General features: G+C 48.4%; 1 protein-coding gene across 2 annotated transcripts in view; it reads left to right on the top strand.

The window, feature by feature from the left end:
• The first annotated feature begins 8,235 nt into the window (after positions 1 to 8,235).
• The window catches only part of IQSEC2 (IQ motif and Sec7 domain ArfGEF 2), a 56,826-nt gene continuing 38,906 nt past the window's right edge, over positions 8,236 to 26,155 (top strand). The window contains exon 1 of one of the 2 annotated variants that reach the window (XM_030305910.1): positions 8,236 to 8,969. In XM_030305910.1, coding sequence (XP_030161770.1) covers positions 8,263 to 8,969 — 707 coding nt within the window. In that variant the 5' untranslated portion in view covers positions 8,236 to 8,262. The remainder of the gene's footprint in view (positions 8,970 to 26,155) is intronic. The other variant, XM_030305911.1, reaches the window with a different exon arrangement.

The raw sequence follows: 26,155 nt of genomic DNA, 5'->3' as shown, positions 1-26,155 counted from the left end.
GATTGTTGATTCATGTATTCAACAAACACGGATTGCTTACTGCTTACTTACCGTGTCCAGGCTTTTTGCCAGACTCATGGTACAGTGGGGAGCAAAACAGACGGAGTATCTGCCCTTGTAGAGCTAACAGTCTACTGAAGGAGGCAGGGGGGAAGCAAACAAAGAACCGCACAAATCAATATGTAATTACATACTTGCTAAGTTCAAGGAAGGAAAACGACTCCCTGAAAGCGTGTATCAGAGGGATCTGCCTCATCCAGGAGTGAGAGACGGTGCTGCTGAGTAACTGACATTTGAACTAAGATCTGAAGGCTGAATAGGCGGTAAGTAGGCAAAGGCAGCAAAAAGAGCTTTTCCATGCCAAAAGAACAGCAGGTGTTCAGGGCCCAAGAGGGGAAGAGCCCAGCTCTCAGGAGGAACTATTTGCTCCTTGAGGGCACAGCCTGCCTCTTGTTCATCTCTTGCTATAGCTCCAGGCTTGGCACACGGATATGCCAAATCAATGTCTGTTGAATTGAATTGGATAAAATTTTTGTTATGGAAAGCATTGTGGGCTGGGGGTGAGGGTGTCAAAAGACCTAGCTTCTGCTTCCAGCTCTTCTGGGCAATTCAGTTCGATTTTCTAAAGATTTCCTGTGCATTCACTATGTGCAGGGACTTGCAGCCAGGTCCAGTTGGGGGATTAAAAGGTAAACAAAAAAAGGTCTCTGCCTTTCAGCAGCACATGGTCGGTGAAGTGGCTGACAGGTAGACAGGCCCCTTCCATTCTCTGGGCCTCTTTCTCTCCAGTTCCAAAATGAGGGGTTGGGATTATATCACCTCTAAGTCTCCTTCCAGCTCTAACAGTCTTGATGTGCTCTTTCCTGAATAACAGCAGTGGGAGCAATGGAGCTGATGTTTTCATTTCTCCTGCCGCATAGGAGTCACATGGAATAGGACTGGGGAAATGCAGCCTGGGATTCTGTTTCTGGACCACTCTCCCCTTTGCAAGCATCTCAGAAGCAGTTAGGGTTTGCTGCTTTTAACTAGAATGTTCTAGCATTTGATGAACTTCAGTTTCTTTCTTTCCTGTCTCCTTTCCCCACTTGGCCCCCCTCTCTCCTGTCTTCTTTTCTACACCTAGAGCTGCATTTTGCATCTATTAGGACTGGAAATGGCCTTTAAAATCATCTTATCCAACCCCTCCATCCAATGTTTCCATTCTCTCTGCAACAGACCCTCAGAATTAGGCTGTCCAGCCACTATTTGAAGACCTCCAGCAATGAACTCACCATTTTTACTAAGCTTTGCCTGTAAGAAGTTTGTTTTCTCAGGGAATTTGTCTCTCTGTAATTTTCACCCATTACTTCTGGTTGTGCCCTTTGGAGCTAAGCATAATAATTTCACCACATTGCCCTCTTGACAGCCTGCTAGATATTTGAAGCCAGTAATCATGTCTTCATAAGCCTGCTCTCTTCTAGGCCAAATATCATCTGTTCCTTCAAATGTTCTTTGCTAGTTCAAATCCCCTTTGCATCTGTAAATATAGTTTAGTTTATGTAAGATTTATATCCCGCCTACTTTAAAGAGGATATTAGGAGGCTCATCGGTTACAACATGAAAGAAAGACAATTAGGGATAAAAATGTGGAAGAAAACAGACCAGAGACCATGTAAAGGAAGCACGAATAGATGTTGCCAGGTACCTAAAATGAACTGGATTATAATTGGACTCTGAATTTGGCTCAAAGTTTTATGGCAGCTAGGACAAATTTGGAAACACATTGGGTTATGTGGTTTTATGTTCTGACAGGATCAAGCTTACAAATCATCTTCAGAGAGAAAATTTTTCCTGAAACAAAACTCCAGACTAGCCTATTCGGAGTGCCTTCTGTTAGACTGTTCAGGACTGACAGGTACTTTGGATAAATCTTGCCCCTTCCCCCAATAGGGGAAAGAGGGCTGGAAGGATGATTAACTAATTAGCTAAATGCTGTCTCAGTTTTAAGCACCGATATCTCTTTAGGGAACCCCACAGAGATGAGAGACTTCCTTTTCCTTTCCTTTTTCATTCTCCTATGCTCCTTGAAGATGGTCACTTTCCTACCATTCTGCTCTTTAAAGTCTGCAATGTTAAGACTCTTTGGGACACCAGACCTCAGGAACTAGCCCAAGTAAGGAATTGCAGCCTAGCGATCGCACAGCAAAAATGTGCAAATCATTTCTCTTGGGTCCTCAGTGTTCTCATGTGAAAAATGAATTAATCTCTTTGGTCACTTCAACTCTGATGTTGTGGACTGTAAACTTTTTTAAAGTTATTTTTTAACATTTATTTATTTTTGAGAGAAAGAGAGAGAGAGAATGGGGGAAGGGCAGAGAGAGAAGGACACAAAGGATCTGAAGCAGGCTCTGCACTGTGAGCACAGAGCCCGATGCGGGACTCGAACTCATGAACTGTGAGATCATGACCTGAGCTGAAATCAAGAGTTGGATGCTTAACCAACTGAGACACCCAGGTGCCCCTGGACTGTAAACTATTTGATGGAAAAACCAATGATTTGATGGAAAAACCAATGATTGTTTTTTTTTTTAATTTTGATTTTCCTGTTTCATGTCTGGCAGCTAACCAGTATAACAGAAGATCTGTTTATGGACAGAGCTGTGAGAACCCAATAGGAAAAACCAATTTGAACAGATGCCACCTTTGCATCTGAAGAAAATATTTCCTGGCTTTCATTATCATGACGAGTTCTTGTTGACTGACTACTGGCAGTGGTGAGATGTGGTTTTCAGGGTTCTTTCCTGCTCAAGCTCCATATTCCTTGGCAAAGCCAGCTCTAGGGTAAGGGGAATTGGAACAATCACACCAGGGGTTGAGGCTTCTTGGAAATGACTCTGGGAGCCAGCAGGCAAGGGGGAAAAAGGGTAGTACCACAGTCTCTGCTAAACAACAACGAACCAACACAAAACTCACCTTGTAGTGTGTATTATTTGGTACATATAATATCCATGTGGACCCCCTCCCTGCCTACCATGTTGCTCTCGCTCAAAAATATTCCATGATTTTTCATTGCCTATAAGAAAAGGTCCAGATGCTTCAGCTTGGCAATGGAGCCTTCTCCAAGCTAAATCAAGCCATGTCTTCCCACTACCTCCTATCCCTTACAACACACACACACACACACACACACACACACACACACACACACACACCTGCTCATGCACGTATCTCTTGTGCTCTCTTCAACCAAACTGTGTGTGGTTCCCTAAATACACACTGTTTTACTGACTGCTCGTTTCCTCCCACCACACGTGGTTCCCTTCAACAGGTATTTCTCCGCTCTACCACTTCCACCTGTTGAAATCCTAAGCTCAGTTCAAACAACTTCATATTCATAAAGACCTCCCAGCACCTCAGTCCTGGTGCCTCCACTCTGGCACTTTACACATTGTCTTGTTGGTCCTGTTTGTGACTTAGGGTCATAGCTCTCTGACTAGATGGGGAGCTCTCTGAGGCATAGGCTATGTCTGATTCACCCAGGGCTCTCTGTCATCCTTTCCCGTGTTGTCTTTCTCCAGAGCATCTATCATCATCTGTGTTAGTCTCCTGGGGCTGCCGTAACAAACTACCACAAATTGGGTGACTTAAAACAATGGAAATTTATCTCTCACAGTTCTGAGGGCTAGAAGTTAGAAATCAAGGTGTTGCCAGGGCCATGCTCTCTCTGAAGTCTCTAGGGAAGAATCCCTCCTTGTTTCTTCCCACCTTCTTGTGGTTGCTGGCAATCCTTGGCATTCCTTGGCTTGTAGACTCCAATCTCTACCTCTTTCTTCACAGGTCATTCTCCTCGTGTCTGTGTGTGTGTGTGTGTGTGTGTGTGTGTGTCTATGTCCAAATTTCCCTTTTCTTATAAGGACACCAGTCATTGGATTAGGGCACACACTAAAAGAGTATGACCTCGCCTTAACTTGATTACATCTGCAAAGACCTTTATTTCCAAATAAGATCGCAGTCACAAGGCGGGCCTCAAGTTTTGAGGGGATACTATTCAATCTAGTACACTATCCAACATGCTCTCTATATTTTTTGTTTATTGTCTCTCTGTCTAACCCACCAGAATGTCAGCTCCATGAGGTTAGGGATTGTTGTCTACTTTGTTCATTGCTATATCCTCAGCATCTAGAATAGTGCTTGACACGTGGCAGACATGCAATAAGTATTTTGTGAATCAACCTTTGTACCCATTTTCCCTATACCCCACAGGGAATCTGAATGGGAGAAGCAAGGATAAAGATGATAATGCAGGTATTGCCTAGAACATAATAAATATTCTGTAAGTGATCACTGGATACATAGAAGTATTTGATGCATGTGTTAATTTAACACTTATGGGTACCTTTTTATATAAAGTACTGAGGAAAGGTACAAAGAAGCGAGATGGAAACATCTGAGCATCCAGGCTATGCCTCAGGGCAAGTCAATTCAACCTCTGGGTTTCCCTACCTGTAACATGGGACTAATAGCACTGCCTACCTCATTGGATTGTCATGAGGAGTAAGTGAGCTCATACATGTAAAATGCCTACCACAGTGCCTGGCACATGATAAGCTCCATAGATGTGTTAGTTATTATTACTGTAGTTGCTGTTATGTGCTATACTCTGTGCAAGGTATATGGGTTTTTTTTTAACCAGCTTTATTGAGATAAAATTCACATATCATAAAATTCTCCCTTTAAAAATGTACAGTTCAGTGATTTTTAATTAACAGAGCTGTGCAACCATCACCACAATCTAATTTTAGAATGTTTTCATTCTCCCTCCAAAAAAAACCCCATACCTGTTATCAGTCACTCCTCTTTCCCCAACACATGCCTGGCAACCACCACTGTGCTTTTTGTCTCCATGAATTTGCCTATTCTGGAATTTTATATAAGTGAAATCATAATATGTGGCCTTTTGTGTCTCATGGAGTATAACACAGCAAAATGTTTTTAAGGTTCGTCCATGTTTTAGCATGGATCAGTACTTTATTCCTTTTTATGGCTGAATAATACTCCATTGTGTGGATACACCATATTTTGTTTGCCCATTCATCATTAGATGAACATTTGTTTCTATGTTTTGGCTATTATGAATAATGCTGCCATGAATATTCATGTGGAAGTTTTTGTGTGGACATATGTTTTCATTTCTCTTGGGTATACACCTAGGAGTAGGATTCCTGGGTCATATGGTAACTCTATGTTTAACATTTGAGGAAAATTTCAAACTGTTTTCCAAAGTGACCACACCATTTTACATCCCAACCAGCAGTGAATGAAGGTTCCAATTTCTCCGCATGCTCACCAATACTTCTGTCTGTCCTTTTTATTTTACCTGCCATAATGGGTGTGAAGTGATGTGTGTGTGTGTGTGTGTGTGTGTGTGTGTGTGTAAAGAAGCTGATGTCTATTTTTCGACTTTATTTCCATTTTTTGTTTAAGAGCCTGTGGAAGAACAGTTTAAGACCACCACTAGTTGTTCCTATCCATTCAGTGGGAGCTTCGGACCAGTCTTCAGCGGTGGGCTGAGCACTCCAGTCTTCAATAGGGAACTACTGGAAAGGCACTGAGGGCATATGTACACCTTCAGACCAGTCTGTGATCTTGAGTTGAGTAACAGTAAACCCAGGAGCTGGAGCGGTAAATTCACCTTGAAATTCCTCCTTAGACAGCCTTTTCAGCAGTGGTCTGCTCTTCCTTTTCAATGTCTTCGGGATCTCTGCTAAACAGAGATCAGGTATGATCTCCCATGGATACTCATGGGAGATGACGCCACGTGTGCACACAAAGAACTTCCTGGTCCAACAATCACCACAGCAGACCCACTAAGGTGCTCCCTTGTTGTTGCATGGGATTGCAATGTCCACAGGGCACAGAGAAGAGTCTGTGTTACACAGAGCAATGGTAGGCAGGTTAACACAAGACACCTCTGTGACAGGCTGGTGGTCAGCCTGGGACCAGTAGTCATGGCTCCCGGGAGGCTGCCTTGATCTGTTTAGTGAAGCTTCCAGGAATGAAGTGGCCAGCAATAGGAGTGGCCCCAGTTTTCGGCCCCAGCAGAAAACTTTAGCACAGCTTGCTGGTCAGTATTCTGATATCAGCCGGGTTTTCAATGGAAACAATGGTAAAAGCCACCAGCAGAAGCTTCTCCTAGGTTCTCTTCAGATTTAAGATGTGGATGCCTTCACTTTTCCGCTTGTACATGTACTGTTCCACTTGGAAGTCAAGATTGGAAGTCAAGGTTGGTGCCACCTAAGAGGGTTCCTGCTGCAAAGAATTTAAGGACAGCCCCCTCCTTCATCTGCAGGACCCCAAGGGCTCTGGAAATCATGAAAGTTTCCCTTTAGGTTATGACAGGAATCCAGAACACCACCTTGTGGGTAGCACAGAAAGCTCATTGTGTTTTTTTTCTCATTGTGGTTTTTGATCTGCATTTTGCTGGTGGTTAATGATGTTGAGCATCTTTTCATGAGCTTACAGTCATTTGTACATCTTCTTTGGAGAAATGTCTCTTCGAATTCTTTGCCCATTCAAAACAAAATTGGGTTGTTTTGTTGTTGTTGGGCTGTAACAACAGTGGAGAGGGGGCTGGGGTTCTTTGCATATCATGAATACAAAACTCTTATCAGATATATCATTTGCAAATATTTTCTCCTATTCCCCGGGTTGTGTTTTCTGTGCCAAACGTTTTTACTTGCTTTTTTCCAAGACCACTCCTGTGAGGCAGGTGGTATTGATAGGGAAATGGAAGTTCAGAGAGGAGAAGGTGGAATTTAGATCCAGTTTTGTCTGACTGTAAAACATATGCTTTTTCCTCTACCTCAACTGCTCACAAAGATGAATGAAGACATGTTTCTGGCTTTAGGGAGCTCAGCCTGGCAGAGGACATAAAACAAGAACACAAACTGACATGCTATAACAAGAACACAAACCAATGCGCTATAAAGTAGGGTTCCACTTGTTCCACAAGTGCCACGAGAGAAGTGTAGAGAAGTGCAATTGGAGGTCCAGAGGAGAGCGAGCAAGCACTTCTGGCTAGAGAAATCAAGGTTGGCTTCAGGAAGGGGGCATTTAAGTCTTGAAGGATGGGTACAGTTTCATTGGATGAAGATGATGGACAGAATGGAGAAGAGCATCCCCAAAGGAGGATGGAAAGTGAGAGTTGAATGAATGAATGAAGCTTTGATCCTAAGATTGGCAGCAATGGGCAGTCCCAGAGCTTTTGGGATGGAATCCTGGGACTGCCTTGGTTGGAGGACACACAGACTGGCTAACCTTTGGGATCCTGGGGTTGACTGGGTTAGGGGATCTGGGTGCTGGCTTGGATGGAGAGTTTAGGAACTGGCTGGAGTGGGGGATGACTGTGATGTTGTGTGTGGGGATAGGGGAGTGATGTTCCAGGGGCTGCCTGGGAAGGGGGAACTGTGTCTGGACTGCCTGGCTGGAGGGACACGGGGCTGGGTGGGATGGAGGAATGGTGAGGGGACTGGCTAGAATGAGAGATCCAGGGACTACCCGGGATGTGGCCGGGAGGAAGGTCGCCTGAGATAGGAGGCCCAGGTGTTGGATGGGATGGGGAATCTGACACTTGGGACTGGCAGACCCAGGGAATGGGGAATCCGTGGGATGCTCGGACCTGGAGGCTGCCTGCGATGGGGGTTCCTGGGAGGTCTTAGATGAGGATCTTGGGCCGAGAGGACCCGAGGGATATTGGAACGGACTGGGATGGAGGGCTTCGTCAGGCTGAAGACCTTGCTTAGGTGAAGACCCTGGGACCGGTGGAAGGGAGAGCTCTCCGGCAGCCTGCGATGGGGCTGGCCCGGACCTGGCGCGGGTGTCTCGGGTCGGGTCCGGCTTCAGGCGCGGGTGGCTGCGGCAGGTGGGGCGCGCGCGGGCGGTCCGGGCGCGCGGGGTGGGGGCAGGGGCGGGGGGCGGGCCGGCGGCCGGGGCGGTCCCGCGCGGCCGCGCTGCGCAGTGACTCCGCAGCGGGCGGAGCGCCGTGGGCCGCGTCCTCCTGAGCTGTGGCGGTGGCGGCGGCAGCGGTAGCCTCAGCTCCTGCTCCCCGTGCCGCCGGCCCCAGCGCTGTCTCCCGGGCCCCCCCGGGCCCCCGGGCCCTCGAGCCCGGTGCGCGCCCTCGCGTCCCGCCGGCCCCCTCCCCCGGCTGGGCCCGGGGGAGGGTGGCGCCGTGAGCGAGCGGGGACCGGGCTCTCCTGCCCCTTCCCTTGCCCCTGGGCCGCCAGGATGGAGGCGGGGTCGGGGCCCCCGGGCGGTCCGGGATCCGAGAGCCCCAACCGGGCGGTGGAGTACCTGCTGGAGCTGAACAACATCATTGAGAGCCAGCAGCAACTGCTGGAGACCCAGCGGCGGCGCATTGAAGAACTGGAGGGCCAGCTGGACCAGCTCACCCAGGAGAACCGCGACCTGAGGGAGGAGAGCCAGCTGCACCGCGGGGAGCTGCACCGGGACCCCCACAGCGCGCGGGATAGCCCCGGCCGCGAAAGCCAGTACCAGAACCTGCGCGAGACCCAGTTCCACCACCGCGAGCTGCGGGAGAGCCAGTTCCACCAGGCGGCCCGGGACGTGGGCTACCCGAACCGGGACGGCGCCTACCAGAACCGGGAGGCAGTGTATCGGGACAAGGAGCGGGACGCCCCCTACCCGCTCCAGGACACTACCGGCTACCCAGCCCGCGAGCGCGACGTGGCCCAGTGCCACCTGCACCACGAGAACCCAGCCCTGGGTCGCGAGCGTGGCGGGCGGGAGACCGTGCCAGCGCACCCGGGCCGCGAGAAGGAAGCCGGCTATTCAGCTGCGGTGGGCGTGGGGCCCCGGCCACCGCGGGAGCGGGGCCAGCTGAGCCGTGGCGCATCCAGGAGCTCCAGCCCCGGGGCCGGTGGCGGCCACAGCACCAGTACCAGCACCAGCCCGGCCACAACCCTCCAGAGAAAGTAAGGAACGTGTGTTTGTACCCCTCTCCCCCCTACCCCCTTCACCCCGGCTCTTCCCCTCCAGTTCCCTCTCCAACTTGTCCGGCTGATAAAGTAAGAAGCCAGTGCCTGATACCATGTCCTTCTCTCCCGTTCCAGACTGTCAGAGAAGCTCGGTCCTGCTCAAGCAGCCGACACCCCTTCTCTGGCCACCCCAGCCTGGCTTGGCCAGATGAGTGCAGGTGTCTCTTCTTTCTCAAAACCGTGGCCAGTGAGGGCCTACAGCAGTCATCACCCCTCTACTTCTTCACCCCCTAGCTGTACCCTTGCCAGAGGATGGCTTTTCATTTATTTCTTTATTTTGGATGTGCTGCTTGGGATTTTTATTATCTGTGACATTGTCACCTCAGAGCCCCAAGGGAAAGAAAGCCCCCGTCTCCCCCCCCCCCACTTTGGGTCTCCTCTGCAGGTCCTGAGTGTAGGCCTGATCTTGTCTCCTCTGGTGGCCTCAGCTCCATCCTTTCCCAGAGAGGCAGGTGGGGACTAGAATGGCTGCTGGAGGCTGAGACATCCCTCTGAGGGGAACCGCAGCACATCCTGGCCAGGGGAGCAAAGATGGGGGAGCAAAGATGGAGGCCAGGCCCTTGGCTAGTTCCTCAAAGAGCACCCCCTCTCCACCCTCAAGAAAAACACCACCCAATTAAAGAGCCCCCAGGAAGGGAAGCCTACAGATCTTCTCTCTTGTTGGATCAGTGCCAGTTTCTTTGCTGGTGTCCGTGTGTCTGCCTATTTGGGACACCTTGGGTTGGTGGGACATGGGCTGGGTCCACTTCTTCCATGCAGATACTACTGTGAGCTGGTCAGGATAAATGTCAGGCTAAGAGAGTCAAGGGCATGCAGGCTCACAGGGCTGCCCTAAACGCCCCCTGATTTCTCTTTTGCTGTATTGGAAAGAACAGCACTGAACTGGGAGTTAGGACACCTGGGTTCCCCTTCCAGCTGTGCTGCAGATTGACTTTGTGACCTTGACTGACTCCCTTCCTCTCTCAGGCCATCAGTTCCCCCCATATCTTGTCTTCCTTGAATGCTCTTTAAGGCCCCCCAGCTTAGATTTGATGGTTCTGTGACTAATCCAGCCACACTACAGAGCAAGTCTGAAGTCCTCTAGCGAATGGACAGCCTTCCCCCTCCTCTCACTGCTCAGCTGGTCCTACCATGTGCCACAACCAGTGGAGTGTCTCTTGGAGGCTGGGCTGGGGGTGGGGAAGCCTTCTGCCTCAGGAAATCTGCTGGGAGACAGCTCTCTGCAACTCCCCCGTGGTGAGGCAGCAGGCTGGGGTGCTGGGTTGAGATGGCTGGGCCCCAGGAGCAGCAGCTGCAGCTTGAGGCCTCGGCTGGGCTCCACTGCAGTGCACCCTCAGCTGAGTTTCGGTGTGGACTGCCTCAGAGTAGTCCCGGGGCCAGGGAGATGGGTTCTCCTGTCCAGGCGTGGTTGCTGGGAGCCCATTCCCAGTGGACCGACTGTGTGCAACTTGGGGCCCCACCCTGGAGGAAGGGTCTAGATCAACCAAGCAGAGCTGTTTCAGGAGAGGGCTATGGTGGGTGGGAGCAGGAGACTGGAGCCTGCTGTAGTCCTTGAGCCTGACTGTGGAAGACTTTTCTGGAGTGGTCAGGCCTGTGACAGAGGAAAGAGGCTCATTATGTGTGGCTCCAGAGAGCAGAGCCAGGAGCGGTGGGAAATTTGGGGGTAAATCAGGGAGAACTTTCCAACCTGGCTGCCTGGTGATGCAGAGGACTGAGTCAAGAGGTGGGGGTGGGAGCTGGGTGGACTTGTCCGGCAGAGGCCCAGTGGGTGTTGGGAAGAGCTGGAAAAAGCACCATTCCTGAATTGGGTGTAAAGCCCAGTGAAGTGACCTGGGTCTTCCCCGATACCAGGATTTCATTACCCTCAGATTCTCCATCGTGCAGACGTGGATCTCTTGGCTGGCTGGAAGCCCATTTGCTCTTGAGCTCTGTGCTTCTGCCATCCGCACAGGCCTGCCTCTCAGTCTATCCCTCTTTTGTGCACCCTCCAGGCTGTTTATCGGATTTCTTTGCCTCACATTTCCTACTGGATTAATAAGGGGGTTTAGATAGTGCTTTGAATTTCTCCTAGCCACATATTAAATATTTGCACATCAGTTATTGCCTCTTTTGGGCCTCACCACAGGCTCTGGTGAGCATTAGCAACTCCATTTGAGAGATGGGGAAACTGAGGCCCCAAGATGAAAGGCTTTTGCCCAAGGTTACGCTGCTAGTTCCTAATGGAGCTGGGACTAGAACCCACATCCACCTGTGTCTGAGACCTGTCATTTTTCCACTAGAGCTTTCCAACCCACATGAGTCTCCTGGCTTCAGGACCTGGCCAGGTCCCAAACTCGGAGAGGCCAGGCAAGCCTTAGGTATCTATAGGATTGGAGCAGGAGGAGCTGACTCTGGGATGAGTGGCAGAGTCAAGGGGCAGGGCGTGTGGGGGAGAAGGCTGTGTCTCCCTCCTCTCTACTCTTCCTCCCAGCCAAGCATTCAGAGGGCTTGTTCATGCAGTAACCATTGCTGCCACCACAGCTGCTGAAGAGACTCCCTTGCCAGTCCTGTTCTGGGTTTGTAAGGAGTGGGTGAGAAGACTGCTGCTGGAAGCCAGGGCAGGCAAGGTGGGAGTTTAGTGGCAGAGGCTGCAGCACTGGGGGTGGATCGGTAGAGCAGGTACAGGCTAGGCGTTCCTGGTCCCCAGGCTCCCTCTGGTGGAGGAAGAGGGGAGAGATGGGCCTGGGCCCCAGCTGCCTCTTGTTGAGGGCCCCTTGTGCCTAGGGACTTATTTAGTCCTCCCAACGACCCTGTGCGTCAGGCACCGCAGTCCACATTTTACAGCCGAAGAAACCGAGGGGCTCAGAGAAGTGAAGCGACACACCAGAGGTCACTGGCCCTAAGACAGACTCTTCATCCTGTGAACTTTCCCTCTACTGCGGTTGCTAGCGGCTGTCATGTCCACCCCCACCCATATCATACCCCCAGGATTCCAACATCCTCCCGCACTGTCTCTTCTGGACGGGTTCCCGGATGCCAGTATGCCTTCTGCTGTGCTCTGGGTGTGGCCTTCTTAGTGCAGCAGAGCACGAGATGAGGCTCAACCTCCTTCTGCCCCCTGGTCTTCTGTATGTGAGGGCTTTGCTTGTTTGTTTGTTTGTTTGTAGTTGCTGGTCTCCACCAGTGTTCAGGTCTTTTTTCCCTGGAATTGTTCCCCTAAACCCCCAGATGATTAGAGAAGACTTCTGCTTTCGTTGTTGATCTTGACCTGGCCCCCCCTTGCAGTTCTGGCGCCTGGAATGATTTACGGGTGTGCTGGGGGCCACTGTTCAGTTGCTCCACACTGAAGAGAGCGGTATTTCCCACGCTTTGTGCATGGGCCCAGCTCCGGCTCTGCGTAGGCGGTGGTGGGCTGAAGCTGGTTTGGTGGTAACTCTCCACCCACCGCTCCCCCCCGCCACACACCCTCACCCACCCTGCAAGCTGGTCCACATTGGGGGCAGCAACCAGAATGCCTGGCCTGGTGTTCTTGACAGCCAGGGCAATGCGTGGTCTGCTGCTTGGCTGCTGGGCTGTGTCAGTGTTCTCCCTGCAGGGGCTGAGGGCACTGGGAAGGAGAGGGGGGAGAGAGTGAGCCCAAGGGAGGGGCCCCGGGGAAGTCTGTCTCCTTTGGGCTCTCAGGTACTTTTCCGGGGGGGGGGGATTTCTCCTTCTTCCCAGGAGGGTAAGCCATCTATTTTCCCCCCCACTGTGTTGAGAGCATTATACTTGTGTGGGAGGAAATGATAATGTTGAGTTGAATGAGAATTAGAGGAGTCTTGCTTCTCCGTCTAGATCTGGGGCAAGAATGGGGTTGTTGTCATCCACAAACATTTCTTGGCTGCGTGCACAGAGCAGGAGGGGCCACCAGGCTGAGCAAACACCATGCTCTCTGCGCTTGAGGAGCCCCCTCTTCCTTGCCGGAGCTGCAGGGCTCCAGGCTCAGCCCACCATCGTGACCGTGCTCTGGACAAAACAAGTGGCAAGGGTGGTGGAGTGTGGAAGTTCTCAGAGAAGGATCAGGGTAGTCCAGGCCACTGGTTGGGGACCCTGCTCAAGGGCTTCAAAGAGAGTGGGTGTCTCCTGGGGTCCAATGGGGGCCTAGGTGGGAGGAAGACTGGACTGAGGCTGACCCTCTGCTACTCTTTCATCTCACCCACACCTGCCTACTGTCGCCTCTGAATCTGCTGAGAGCATAGTAAAGGCCTGGAGCACGGAGAAGAGGCCACACATGTGCTGAGTGAGTCTCAGCCTTCTGTGTGCCAGGCACCACCCTCTGTGGCTTTATGTAATAATAGCTAACATTTTTTTTTTTTACTGCATTTACTGTGTGCCAAGCACTATTTGTTCTGAGTGCTTTCCATGTATTAATTCATTCAATCTCCACATGAATCTTTTGATGTAGATATTGTTATTAAATCCATTTTACAGATGAGGCAACTGAGGCCCGGGAAGGTTGGTTAACTTACCCAAAGTCACTCAATGAATAAGCAGGAGAATTGAGAAGGAGCTAGAAGGAGCACAGGTAGCCAGGCTCCAGAGTCCATCTGCAGCGTTCTTACCCACCATGCAGTACTACTGCCTCTTATCTCATTTGCAGAGTCCCTGCCAGGTGGGTGTTAGTATTATCTTCATTTTTCAGACAGGGAAACAAGGATCAGAGAGGTGCAGTGACCTGCCTGAGGTTACACAACTGCATGGGGCCCAGAACTGTCGGGCTTGAGACTGTGGTACACCACTGCCTCCCGCAGGCAAGGTGTAAAGGCGTTAGAGACACTCCAGGCATGGCTCCGGGCTTCCCCCAGCAGAGCTCCCAAGACAACTGCTCCAGTCAGGGTCCGTCTCCTGACTGCTTCCTGAAGTTTTGCCATAGTCTTCTCTAACAGATGCCTCTCCTGCTCTTGTTCCATCAAGCCTCTGATGAGATGCAGCCTGGCCAAGCTTTCTGCAGGGCTCCAGTGGTTCCACTCTGTCTTTGGCCTGCAGGAGAATGTTCAGACTCCTCCATCTGCCATGCATAGTCCTCTTAGCATCGGCACCTGACTTCCCTTTCTTCCCTCATCTTTTGACAGTCTACTTCCCACAGACCGTGCCCCAGCCAGAAGGGCCTGTGCACCCCAGTGTTAGCCCACTCAGCCTTCTGATAGCCTCGGGGTCTTTGCTGATGCTGGTTCCTCCTCCTGGGCTGCTCCATATAGTTCCCACGCTGAGCTGAGCTGTCATCTCTCCTGTATCTATTTGCTGGTCTACCCCTGGCCCTTGAAATGAGCACTTTCTCTCTTTTTAAGTTTCTTTTCTTTCCTTTATTTTTTTGAGAGATAGAGAGCAAGCAGGGGAGGGGCAGAGAGAGAGAGACAGAATCCCAGGCAGGCTCCGTGCCATCAGCATGGAGCCTGATGTGGGGCTCGAACCCACAAACCATGAGGTCATAACCTGAGCCATAGTCAATGGTCGGTGGCTTAACCAACTGAGCCACCCAGGCGCCCCTCTCTCTTTTTATACCTTTATGATTATTTGTTTACATCTTGTATCCTCTCTACTAGATTGAGAGCCCCTACAGATTGACATTTAAGTGACATGTATCAAGAGCATGTTGTGTTGGTCCCTATGGTAGGTGCTCTGGGCATGAGTGACAGAGCCAGCAGCTTGGAAACACACAGCACAGCACGTAGTAGCTGCTCAGTAAATGTTGAATAAACAAATGAATGTCAGATTAAGCCTTGGTGCACTAATGGCTAGAGGTGCCTAAGTTTTTCTTCATTCTAGGGCCCCCCATAGAGAGATGACTCCACTTCAGAATTCTGTTGGCTCCTGCCTTGCTTTCTCCTCATGCTCCCAGGAGTTGTTTGGCCTCTACTCTGGGCTTTTCACACTTACCAGCCTTCCAGTTTGTGGGATATCGGGGTAGCAGAATCAGAGGAAACTTTGGAGACATTTAGGCCTGTCTATTCATCATTACCTCTCCCTCCCATGCTATGGCCATATCATACCGTGGTCTTGACCCTCAGTGCAAGATCTTCTGTTCTGAAAGGAGCAAAGAGACATGTGTAGGACCCGTATGCAGCCTTCCCAGTTTAGTGGAAAGCTACTTATTTATCCAACAAGTCTCTGTTGGGGCTCAGACCCTGGGCCGGGTGTGGTGTCTCAATGTCATAATAAGACACAGCCCCTTTGGCTCACTCCCTGGCTGTATTCCCTGGCAGAATGATAAACATGGGTCATGGGGGAGAACGATAAATAAATGACTTATTTCCACTTTTGAGGTAACTCATTTAGGGCAAGGTAATTTGCTAGTTACTCTAACTTTCTCATGGAAGTTATTTGATCTCTCTCCAGGCATCCATGTTGAAAGCATTTATGTAGGGAAGCCTGTTATCAAGCACTTAAGAGCTGAAGCTCTTTGGGGCCTCTGTATTCACGGAAAGCGCAGTGCCATGGAAGGGGGACTCTCTGTGACTCTAGGCAAGTCACTTAACTTTCAGAGCCTCAGTTTTCTCAAGTTGCAAATGGGGATAAAACTATATTTTCTGATATATAAGATTCAGATTCATGTTGCACCCCACCTCCCCAATGTATCAAAAATTTTCCTGTCTACCTAACACAGTAGTCAAGGAAGGTTCTGGTCAGGATGGAAAGCTGAGAGACAAGGATGGAAAATAGTCTGTGGGGTTGCCCTGCCCCCTAGAGGTGGAGTGTAGCAAACCAGACAAGTCAGCCAAGATCCACACATCACATCCTTTTCAAAACAAAGATAACAAGCCAGAGCTACGTGGGCTGATCAGGATGATTCCTCTAACATTTTAAGAAGGAAAGTTTGTTTTTATTTTATCACAATTTAATCGCAATTATCACCTGATATGTGCCACTTCTCCAATATCAATGCCTGTCTTTTTAGCTATGTGATTTTTATACCCTTTTAAAGGGATAATATGACTGTATATCTGGGCCTTGTGATTTCCTACTGGAATCCAGGATGCTGTATTTGCCTTTATAAAACCAATTATTTTCCTCTATATAACCACTTTAGAATTATTGTCATCATATCTGTGATTAAAAGTACCTACATGTTCCTTCCCTAAAATTCCCTTGTAAAACTGGGAGGCACTTGTACATCTGATATGCTGGCCAGTTCATAAATAACCCATATTCTCATGATTGTTGTAAAAATTGAGTAAGATGACATATGTGAAGTATTCAGCACATAGTGTATGTTTGGTTGGTGATAGGCATTGTTGTTATTATTTTTAAAAGTTTTTTAATGTTTATTTTTGAGAGTGAGCACAAGTGGGGGAGGGGCAGAGAGAGAGAGAGAGGGAGACACAGAATCCGAAGCAGGCTCCAGGCTCTGAGCTGTCAGCACAGAGCCTGACACAGGGCTCGAACTCATGAACCGTGAGATCATGACCTGAGCCAAAGTCAGAAGCTTAACCGAATGAGCCACCCAGGTGCCCTGAGGCATTGTTATTATTAATAATTTTGCAAAACTCTGTGCTGGGGAGGAGCCAGAGGGACAGGCCATGTGGGAGCTCACCACACTTCTGAAAGAGAGGTCAGTCCAGTGAATATTGTGTGCCTAGTACGTGCCATTCCTTGTACTGCTGCATGCAGGGAGTTCTGTGATTAATGTTATACAGTTCCTGGCTTCAGGGCATTCACAGTTGGGCAGAGAAGATGAATGTGATGCGGTTTCCTGTGTGCTGTGCTGGGGCGGTGGGCACAGGGCTCTGTGGGTGCCCAAAGGAGGGACATCTACCTAGACTGTCGGGGAGAGCTTCCTGGAGGAGGTGTTGCCTGAGCTGAGGCCTGGAGGATGAGTAGGAGTTAGCACGGTGAAGCAGGACACTGTGTGGCTTGGCAGAAATGGAGAACAAAAGGGAGACTAAGGCAGAGGGGCCAGCATGAGTGAATGAACAGAGGCATGGAACCAGCAGGGTGTGTTGGGGGGCGGAGCACTTTTATTAGGTCAGTACAAACTAATGCACAAACTGAGGCAGGAAAGGTCTGGAGAAGAGTCTGAAGAGTCAGCCATCCCAGATCAGGAGGACACTTGACTAGCAGGATAAGGAGCTTTATTATGTTGGGAATTGGGAGCCAAGATCGGGTTTTAGGTTGGGGCAAGAGGTCCTTATTGTAGAGAATGGGGAGATGTGTTGAGAGGCATGTTTTGGAGAGATCCCACTAGTGGACAGTTTGGAAGACAGATTGGAGGGCACCCAGTGAGAAGGCGAGTGTGACAGTCTAGATGAGAGATGATAAGGCCTGAGCTTGGGTAGTGGGGAGTAGAGATACTCTGTTGGAGGAGAGTGACAACACATTGACAAGTGCTATGACAGAGGGGCATGCAGCCTACTGTGGGGACACAGAGGAGCGGCAGCCATTCATGATGAGCAGGATTTTAATAATACCAGCATAAAAGCCAAGAAACTTCAAGCTAGAAGGGTCCTTAAAAATCATCCAGCTCAAGCTGTTCATTTTACAGATGAGAAGACTGAGGCCCAGAGAAAAAGGGCTTGTATGGGGCTGCTCAATGTATGAGCAGAACAGCTCTGACTAGAAAAGTCACTCTAGGGGCGCCTGGATGGCTCAGTTGGTTAAGCGTCTGACTTTGGCTCAGGTTGTGATGTTGTGGTTCATGGGTTTGAGCCCTGTGACAGGCTCTGTACTGACAGAGCCTGGAGTCTGCTTCAGATTCTGTGTCTCCCTCTCTCTCTGCCCCTCCCCTGCTGATGCTCTGTCTCTCTCAAAAATAAATAAGCATTAAAAAAATGTTTTTTTTAAAAGAAAAGTCACTCTACTGTTAATGCCAGTGTTTAAAGTACTGTTCCTTAGATGTGCTATTTTATGCCTTAAAAGCCTGTGAAGATTATAGGGATCATTATCTTTGGGTCCTGCTGATGAGAAAACTGGAGCTCGAGGAGGCTTGGAGACTTGCTGGGGAGGAAGCCGTGAAGAGGAGGGATCACCTAAATAAAGGATCTCTTGCTTTGATAGCAGACAGACCCTCTGCTCTGTCTAGTTCAGCCCCTCAGAAATCAGATCTCCTAGATTCATAGCTGGGGAGTAGACCCAGATTTCACTTTCTCCACCCAGGCCCACCGTTTTTTCTGCTGCTTTTTATCCTAGGAGTCCTCATTTAATGTAACTGAGGCAGCTCACAGGCAGTTTTTGGCCTGAGAGCTAGGCCTGTCATCCCCCCTTTTTCTATTTTTGTGGAAGAGGGCGGGCTTGTGTCTGTCATCACTTGTGTGCCCATCGCATTGGGCAGAGTGTCTCCAGCCTGGATGCCTTTGTTATGAGTCCCCATGGTATGATACACAAAGAAGGAGCTTTGGAGACAGACAGACCTAACTTTGTTTTTGTTTTGTTTTGTTCTGAGTATAGTGACACACAATGTTACATTAGTTTCAGGTGTACAATATAGTGACTTTGCAAGTTTATACATTATGATATGCTCACCACAAGCATAGCTACAGTCAGACAAACCTAAGTTTGAATCTAGGCTGTGCCCCAACCCACTGGATGACCTCAGCTATGTCACTTACCTTCTCGTCTTTGGTTTCCTTATCTGGAAAACGGGATGACAATGCCCATCTCTCAGGATTAACCAAGAACGTTTGAATGGCATTCCCTGATACTTGTAGGTGCTTAATAGTCATTTGCAGGGGAAGAAAATCAATGAAATAACCCAAGATTGTGCCATAGCACATACCTCATTTCATAATTATGGTATTACCTGAAATTCTTTAGTTTTTATGGGAAATAACTCATCCAAATATCTGAATAGTTCATCCTTGGGGTGCCTGGGTGGCTCGGTCGGTTAAGCATCCGACTTCGGCTCAGGTCATGATCTCACGGTCCGTGAGTTCGAGCCCCGCGTCAGGCTCTGTGCTGACCGCTCAGAGCCTGGAGCCTGTTTCAGATTCTGTGTCTCCCTCTCTCTCTGCCCCTCCCCTGTTCATGCTCTGTCTCTCTCTGTCTCAAAAATAAATAAACGTTAAAATTTGAATAGTTCATCCTGAATAAGACAACTTAAAGTTTAAAAAACAAAACAAAACAAAACCAGTCATCTCCTTCTCCTGCTTGGAATCTCCCATAGACAATGTTTTGAAGAATTCAGTGCTCAGCAAAGATTTGCTTCCCCTGAAAACGGGTGTATTTCCTCCTTCCTAATATGAGGTTGTCATGGCTCATTGTATCTCGCTTTCTTCCTCGGCTACCAGTTAATTTGAAGTACAGCTTTAGCATCTCTGTTGATCTCTTTTTCTGAGCTCTCGTTTTCTAGTTCAATTTTTATTCTTTCTTTATCTGTGTTATTGGAGTAAGCCACCTCAAATCCTTTGTGACTCAGGCAGGTATAAATAACTAATGGGTGTAAATAGTTGAATGAATGGAGGGCTGGAGAGGCTGGACAGGCAATGGTGGGACTTGAAGGAGACCAGAGGGCGGTGCAGGCTGGGGCAGCTGAGAAGGCATCTGCATAGATGACTGTGGTGCCATGAGGAGTTGAGGCATTAGTTAGGGGGAGTCAGCCCTTTACTCGCCTGTCTTGTTCCTGCTCTAAAAAGAAGCATGGAGGTGGGGCGCCTGGGTGGCGCAGTCGGTTAAGCGTCCGACTTCAGCCAGGTCACGATCTCGCGGTCCGTGAGTTCGAGCCCCGCGTCAGGCTCTGGGCTGATGGCTCGGAGCCTGGAGCCTGTTTCTGATTCTGTGTCTCCCTCTCTCTCTGCCCCTCCCCCGCTCATGCTCTGTCTCTCTCTGTCCCAAAAAAAATAAATAAACGTTGGAAAAAAAAAAAAAAAGAAGCATGGAGGGACACCTGGGTGGCTCAGTGGTTGAGCATCTGACTTTGGCTCAGGTCATGATCTCGAGGTTCATGAGCTTGAGCCCCACATCGAGCTCTCTGCTTTTGATAGGGAGCCTTTTAGATCCTCTGTACCCCCCCACCCTCTCTGCCCCTCCTCTGCTCATTCTCTCTCTCTCTCAAAATAAATAAATAAACTTAAAAAAATAAATATATAAAAGGAAGTATGGAGAACAGGACCTCACACCACGTGGAATCATCAAGCTCCCTCTTTTGTATGTAGCATGTGGGCGACCAAGGTCCAGAGAAAGAGGAGGGACTTGTTTTTAAAATTAAATTAAAGCAGTACATATGCATAGTTTTAAAAAGGCAAGTAGTACACAAAGACACATGTAAAAAGCCAGTGTCTCCCTGTTGCCCCCTTCCCAGTCCCCAGAGGTGGCTGCTTTTACCATTTAGGTTTTCTGGCAGTGACTTCATATCTCTAAATAGCATGCATCATTTCTTCATTTATCAACTTTGAACATTATCCACTGACTTCTCTCTACTATGACAAGTGAGGATTTAGCTTATTTACAACACCTGACTCTTTCTCTCCTCTTCTCAAATTTGTAATTTTTATCAATTACTATTTTAAACTATGGTTTCTTATTCCATCCATTTTCTACAGTATCTTTCTTTTCTTTTAATGTTTATTTTTGAGAGAGAGAGAGAGGGAGACAGAGGATCCGAAGCAGGCTCTGTGCTGACACCAGAGATCCCGATGTGGGGCTTGAACTCATGAATCAAACCCGTGAGATCATGACCTGAGCTGAAGTCAGGCACTTAACTGACTGAGCCACCCAGGTGCCCCTCCACAGTATCTCTCGACCACTCGGTTTGTAAGACATAGTTATTAGGGCCCCATCCTTCCTTCCATCTCTCCTCCACCCTTGTAGCTCCTGCTTTGTGTGTTCCATACTTTTGTCAGCAAGCTTGATTGCATTTATATTCTGTTCTGTGACAATAATTAGGTCTTCAGTGCTGTATCAAGACAAATTGATTTTAAAAGCTGACCACATTGGGGCACCTGGGTGGCTCAGTCAGTTAACTGTCCGACTTCGGCTCAGGTCACGATCTCATGGTTTGTGAGTTCGACCCCACGTCCAGCTGCTGACAGCTCAGAGCCTAGAGCCTGCTTTGGATTCTGTGTCTCCCTCTCTCTGCCCTTCCCCCACTTGTGTGCGCTCTCTCTCTCTCTCTCTCTCTCTCTCTCTCTCTCTCAAAAATAAACATTAGAAAAATTTTTTTTTAAATTTGACCACCAATATACTCTATTTATGGGATTATGATTATGTCAATATTATTCATTGCAGGGCCAAATAGTGTACTATATATAATTGCACCTCAGTTCCCAAGGTCCGTTGTCACAACCTCTGTACTCCCAGGAAGATGTTCCTAGCATCCAGATCAAATGAATTTTCCTTTCTTCTGCTCTACGACATTGTTCAAAATCATGCCACTTTTTACTTTGTTTTATATTTGAGACCAGGACTTCCTTTCTACCTTGTTTGTTTGTTTGCTTCCTTGCTTATTTAGTTACTGTTTTGTGGAGTTCCTTGCATCTGCAGAATAATCACAGCACTTCTTCTGGGGACAATCTCCTTGGAGATTTCTAGAAGAAGGATTTTTTTTAAACTTCACACCGAAACATAATATGCATACAAAAAAGTGCTCACATCGCAAATGAATAGCTTGGTCAATTTTTACAAGCCAAACACACCTATGTAACCAGCACTCAGTTTTCCAGTCACTGACCCCCCGGTAAAAATGTGATGCATTTTGTCTTTTGTTACATAATTTTTTTGATAGTCTCCTCCCCTTCATTTTCTCTGTTTCCTCTTGCTGGAATGTCATTTAGTTGGATGTTGAGCTTCCCAGATTGATCCTCTGAGCTGCTGCTCTTTTCTCTCATACTTTCTATTTTAGTAGTTTATAAATGAGTTAGTAGAAAGTCTGGTTGAGATGTTTGTATATCCACACTGGCTTGTCCACTTGCTGGCTTTCTTTCAGATGAGCCTCCAGGGAGCTGACTGTTATAATGGGTGCCCCCTAAATGCCAGGATGAAAAGCACTTGAAAAGCACTTTATTCCAGGGACACCAACATGCCACTTGGATGCCCTAATTCACCCCAGATAGTTTAATTCCTTTAGCCCTGAGCTCTCTGATATTTTGCCTAGGGGTGAATGCCAGGCAGCTTGTATTCTAGATTTGAGGGGTTAGGGAAGCAGGGGAGGATTTCATGTACTTACCCTTGGTTTATTCCCCTGTCTTCAGATCCTGAGCATTCCTACCCTTTCCTCATACCTACCATCTCCAAGTCTGGAGTCTTTCTGGGTCTCTGCTGGCCCAATTGGTTCCCACCCCGGACTGCAACCCCCTGAGTGGTGCCCCTGGCTCTCCTTCCAACTGTGCACACTCTTCTTTTTGTTTTTTGCTTCCAGAAATTTGTCAAAATCTCTCATCCATTGATCTCACTCTCTTCCATCCTCTTCACTGTTACAATTTCCTACCTTATTTGATTTTTCACATTCGTTTTAATGGGGTCCTGGGAGAGAGAGAGAGGAGATAAACATTTATGCTCCTGAGGCCCAAGTGAAGCTAAAGATACTTTTAAAAGTGGTTGTTGGGGCGCCTGGGTGGCGCAGTCGGTTAAGCGTCCGACTTCAGCCAGGTCACGGTCTCGCGGTCCGTGAGTTCGAGCCCCGCGTCGGGCTCTGGGCTAATGGCTCAGAGCCTGGAGCCTGCTTCCGATTCTGTGTCTCCCTCTCTCTCTGCCCCTCCCCCGTTCATGCTCTGTCTCTCTCTGTCCCAAAAATAAATAAACATTGAAAAAAAAATTTAAAAAAAATAATAAAAGTGGTTGTTTTGCTTTCTCACTCTGCACTGAGACTGGAAATTATTAGGAACCCCCCAAATACCTAACCATGGAGGGCCTCATTTCAGCATGTGTTACTTCTGGCTCCATGTGCATTCATGAGCATTTTTCTCAACCTCTGGTGCAGTCAAGAGAGCCCTCAGCAAACTGAAGACCTGGGTGCTGACTCCTGCTCTGCCACAGCCTCCATCTGTACCCCCCAACCCGGGCCAGCCCCTCTACTTCTCTTGGTACCCTCACTGTGACCTGAGAGGGTCCTGGGTCTGCTGTGAGCTGTGCTGTGGCAGCATTGGGTGGGTGCCTGGCATGCAGCCCAACGTCCTGGTCCTTTGCTTAGGCCGTGGGAGCAGGTAGACCAGAGATGGGCCCCCTGGTGCACAGGAGGGGCTTTGAGGCTGAGCTGAGGCTTCTACAACAGCAAGCTTCTCTAAGCTGCACCCCCTTCCACCCACTCTCCTTCCAATCATGGCTGAACCTCCATCCCTCTGCCTCCAGCAGAGGGAGGCAGGAAGGAGGGCTGGAGAAAGCCAGTTCCATTTTCCTTTTCTCCCTCTCTCCTCCTTCCTTTTTTTTCTTTTTTTTTTTTTTGTCATAATGCTGAGCTGATCTGGACTGCAACACCTGTGCCTAATCCCACCTTCCCTTTTCTTTTTGCTCCCCCTCTGACCTTGAATGATTGTTTCTTCCAGAAGTACTCTGAGTGCTCATGGTGTGTCGGGGGTGTTGGGCTGCACTGTGTGGAGGGGAGATTGGAACCAGGTGAGGGAGAGAGGCCAAGCTCACAGTCTGGTATGGGAGATGAAGTGCCGCTTAGCTCTGGCATGACAGAAGGAAGCCACAGCTGTAGCAGTTAAAAGCCTTGGTTTCAGAGTCAGACAAACCCAGACTTGAATCTCAGCTTCCCTGCTTATTAGCTGCGTAACTCTAGGCAAATCTCATTGCTACCCTGATCCAGAGTTTTCACATCTATACAATGGGAAGAATAATCACTATCTTGCCCAACTGTTGAGAATATAACACAAGCCCTTAACCATTGTAGGTGCTTAATCAATAGTCACTTTATTCTTTTTGGATTATTAGAAGGCAGAATATGCTATGGACCAAAATAAAGCCTGCTTGACAGAAAGGAGCATGAAGTTGGGGAAGGCAGTATTTGACCTAATCACTCCTAGGGCTGGGCTCCCCAAAGGCTCCTCAGAAATTATAGGGCAATACACTGTTGCCTGGTATTCAAGGCTCTTTGTTGTAGTCTCTGCCTATCTTCTATTTGAAATAAAAATATGAAGTGGTACTTATCTCATTATTTCCTGAAAAAGAAATTCAAAACATTAAAAGCAAAATATTTCCTTTGAAGTGTGCAGCAATCTTCATTATTATTATCATCATCCTTATCATCCCAGAACTTGTTCAATGAATAGTGGTGATCAAGGACCATGGGAAGAGTAATCACCAGCAAAGGGATAAGCAGCAACCAAAATTACCATGGCCTTCATTTTGCATCCGTGCCACCATCTTGGCCTTCGATGTGGCTCTATTGCTGAAGGTGGTTTCATTATCCAACAAGCTTTCTGATTTGTCTGGTGGTTCATCTGGTTGTTCTCTTTCATTAACCTTTATAAGATTTTTTTGCACATCACCATCATTTCATCCTCCTGACTTCTCTACCTGCCTATTTGTCATTTCTAGATCTGATTCTTGGTTCAGATGGGTCCCTTCGGAAGGAGTCTTCTCCAGCTGAATAATCTTTCAAAAGGTTTTGACTTTCATTTTTCACATTGTCATGGTTTAGATGGCTCTTGGACTTGGGAGGTATCTTTGCCTCTCTCCCAAGTGCTTTTCCATTCCCTAGCCATCAAAAGTAAGTCTTTACACCACTTGTGGTCTGGGAAAGCTCTTGCATGCTCCTTTTGGTCAGGCTGTGGTTCCATTCACCTTTCTAGCCACTTTCTTCCCTTCCTGGCCAGTAATCAAGTTGTATTCAACTGTCTATGGTTCCCTAAGCACAGTGGACTTCTTTGTGCCTCCATGCCTGTATTCTGGCTATTTTATCAGCCAAGAATGCCTTTTTACCCCTAAGTAGCAGATATCTACCTAACGGTAGAAGAACATCTTCTATGTACCTCACACTGTTCTAGGTACTTAGAAACAGTGAACAAAACAGACAGAATCTCTGCCTTGTGGAGCTGATATTCTAGTGTTTGTATGTTGGAGGGGGTGGGGGCAGAAAAGAAACAAGAAGATATGAGTATGTCACGTAGTAGTAAGTGCTGTGGAGAAAAATAAAGCTGGGCAGGGGCATCGGGAGTATAGAAGGCCTCGTCAACTCCACCATAACCAATATTTGCACAACTATTATTAAGCAGCTTTCCTCATTTAAGAATGTTCCAATTTTATTACATATTGTTTACAACCATAATCCTTCCAACAGCTTTATCAGGTTAATGCTATTAATACCTCCATTATATTGATGAACAAACTGAGCCTCAGAGATGCAAATCACATAGTTAGAAGGGGCAGGGCTGCGATTGAAACCTAGGCCTGTCTTCTCCAAGGCCTGTGCTCATAACCATTAGGCCATCCTGTTCCCAGAAAGCCTCACCACAACTCTCTGAAGTTGGAATTATTATACATATTTTATAGTTGGGAAAACTGACGTTCAGAGAAGGGAATGGACTCATTCATGGTTGCACAGCTGATAAATTGATTTGAACCCAGGTCCATCCACCTCTCAGTGTTAGACCTTCCTATAAACCCTGAGGCTTAGGTATGGACTTGCCTGGCTCTACTTTTGTAGGGCCCGGGCAAGGTACCAGTTGACACCCTTGGCCTGTCCCCATTCTGTATGAACCTGTGGTTTGTATAGAACCTTGAGATGTGTATGGACACTCCAGGCCACATCAAAGCCCTCCCTACTCCCAGATTCCCCTTGGCCACCTGTTGGGCCTAGCTGGTGGACCTTGATAATAAGACCACACAATTTTCGCAAATAAGCTCAAGAGACATAGGCAGGGAATGCCGGGGTCCTGGGTACCTGGAGTGCAGTCTAGAAGAAAGAGGGCCAAAGATCCTGATGGTACCATTCCCTTGGCCCCTGTGACCCTGATGGTCCCATTCCCTTGGCCCCTCAGATCCTTTACCTCATGGATAGGGGTTTCTAAAGTTTGGGGCCCAGTGTAGGGGCCTCTGTTTCCCAGGATGGCCTATGGTATTGCTATTTGTAATAAGCTAGACTCCAATATCTTCCTCCTTTGGCTTCCCAAGCTAGGTCCTACTTTTGCAGTGAGAGGGGTTCGTATTCCATAGGCCTGGGTCTTCAAGGTCTCTGGACAGTGAAAAATGGAGCTTTCCCACCAAGCACTGTGGGACCTGCACACAGACTCTTAGGT

Source organism: Lynx canadensis, chromosome X, assembly GCF_007474595.2.
Source record: "Lynx canadensis isolate LIC74 chromosome X, mLynCan4.pri.v2, whole genome shotgun sequence".
Classification (NCBI taxonomy): Eukaryota; Metazoa; Chordata; class Mammalia; order Carnivora; family Felidae; genus Lynx; species Lynx canadensis.
This window is presented reverse-complemented; position numbering and strand designations above follow the sequence as displayed.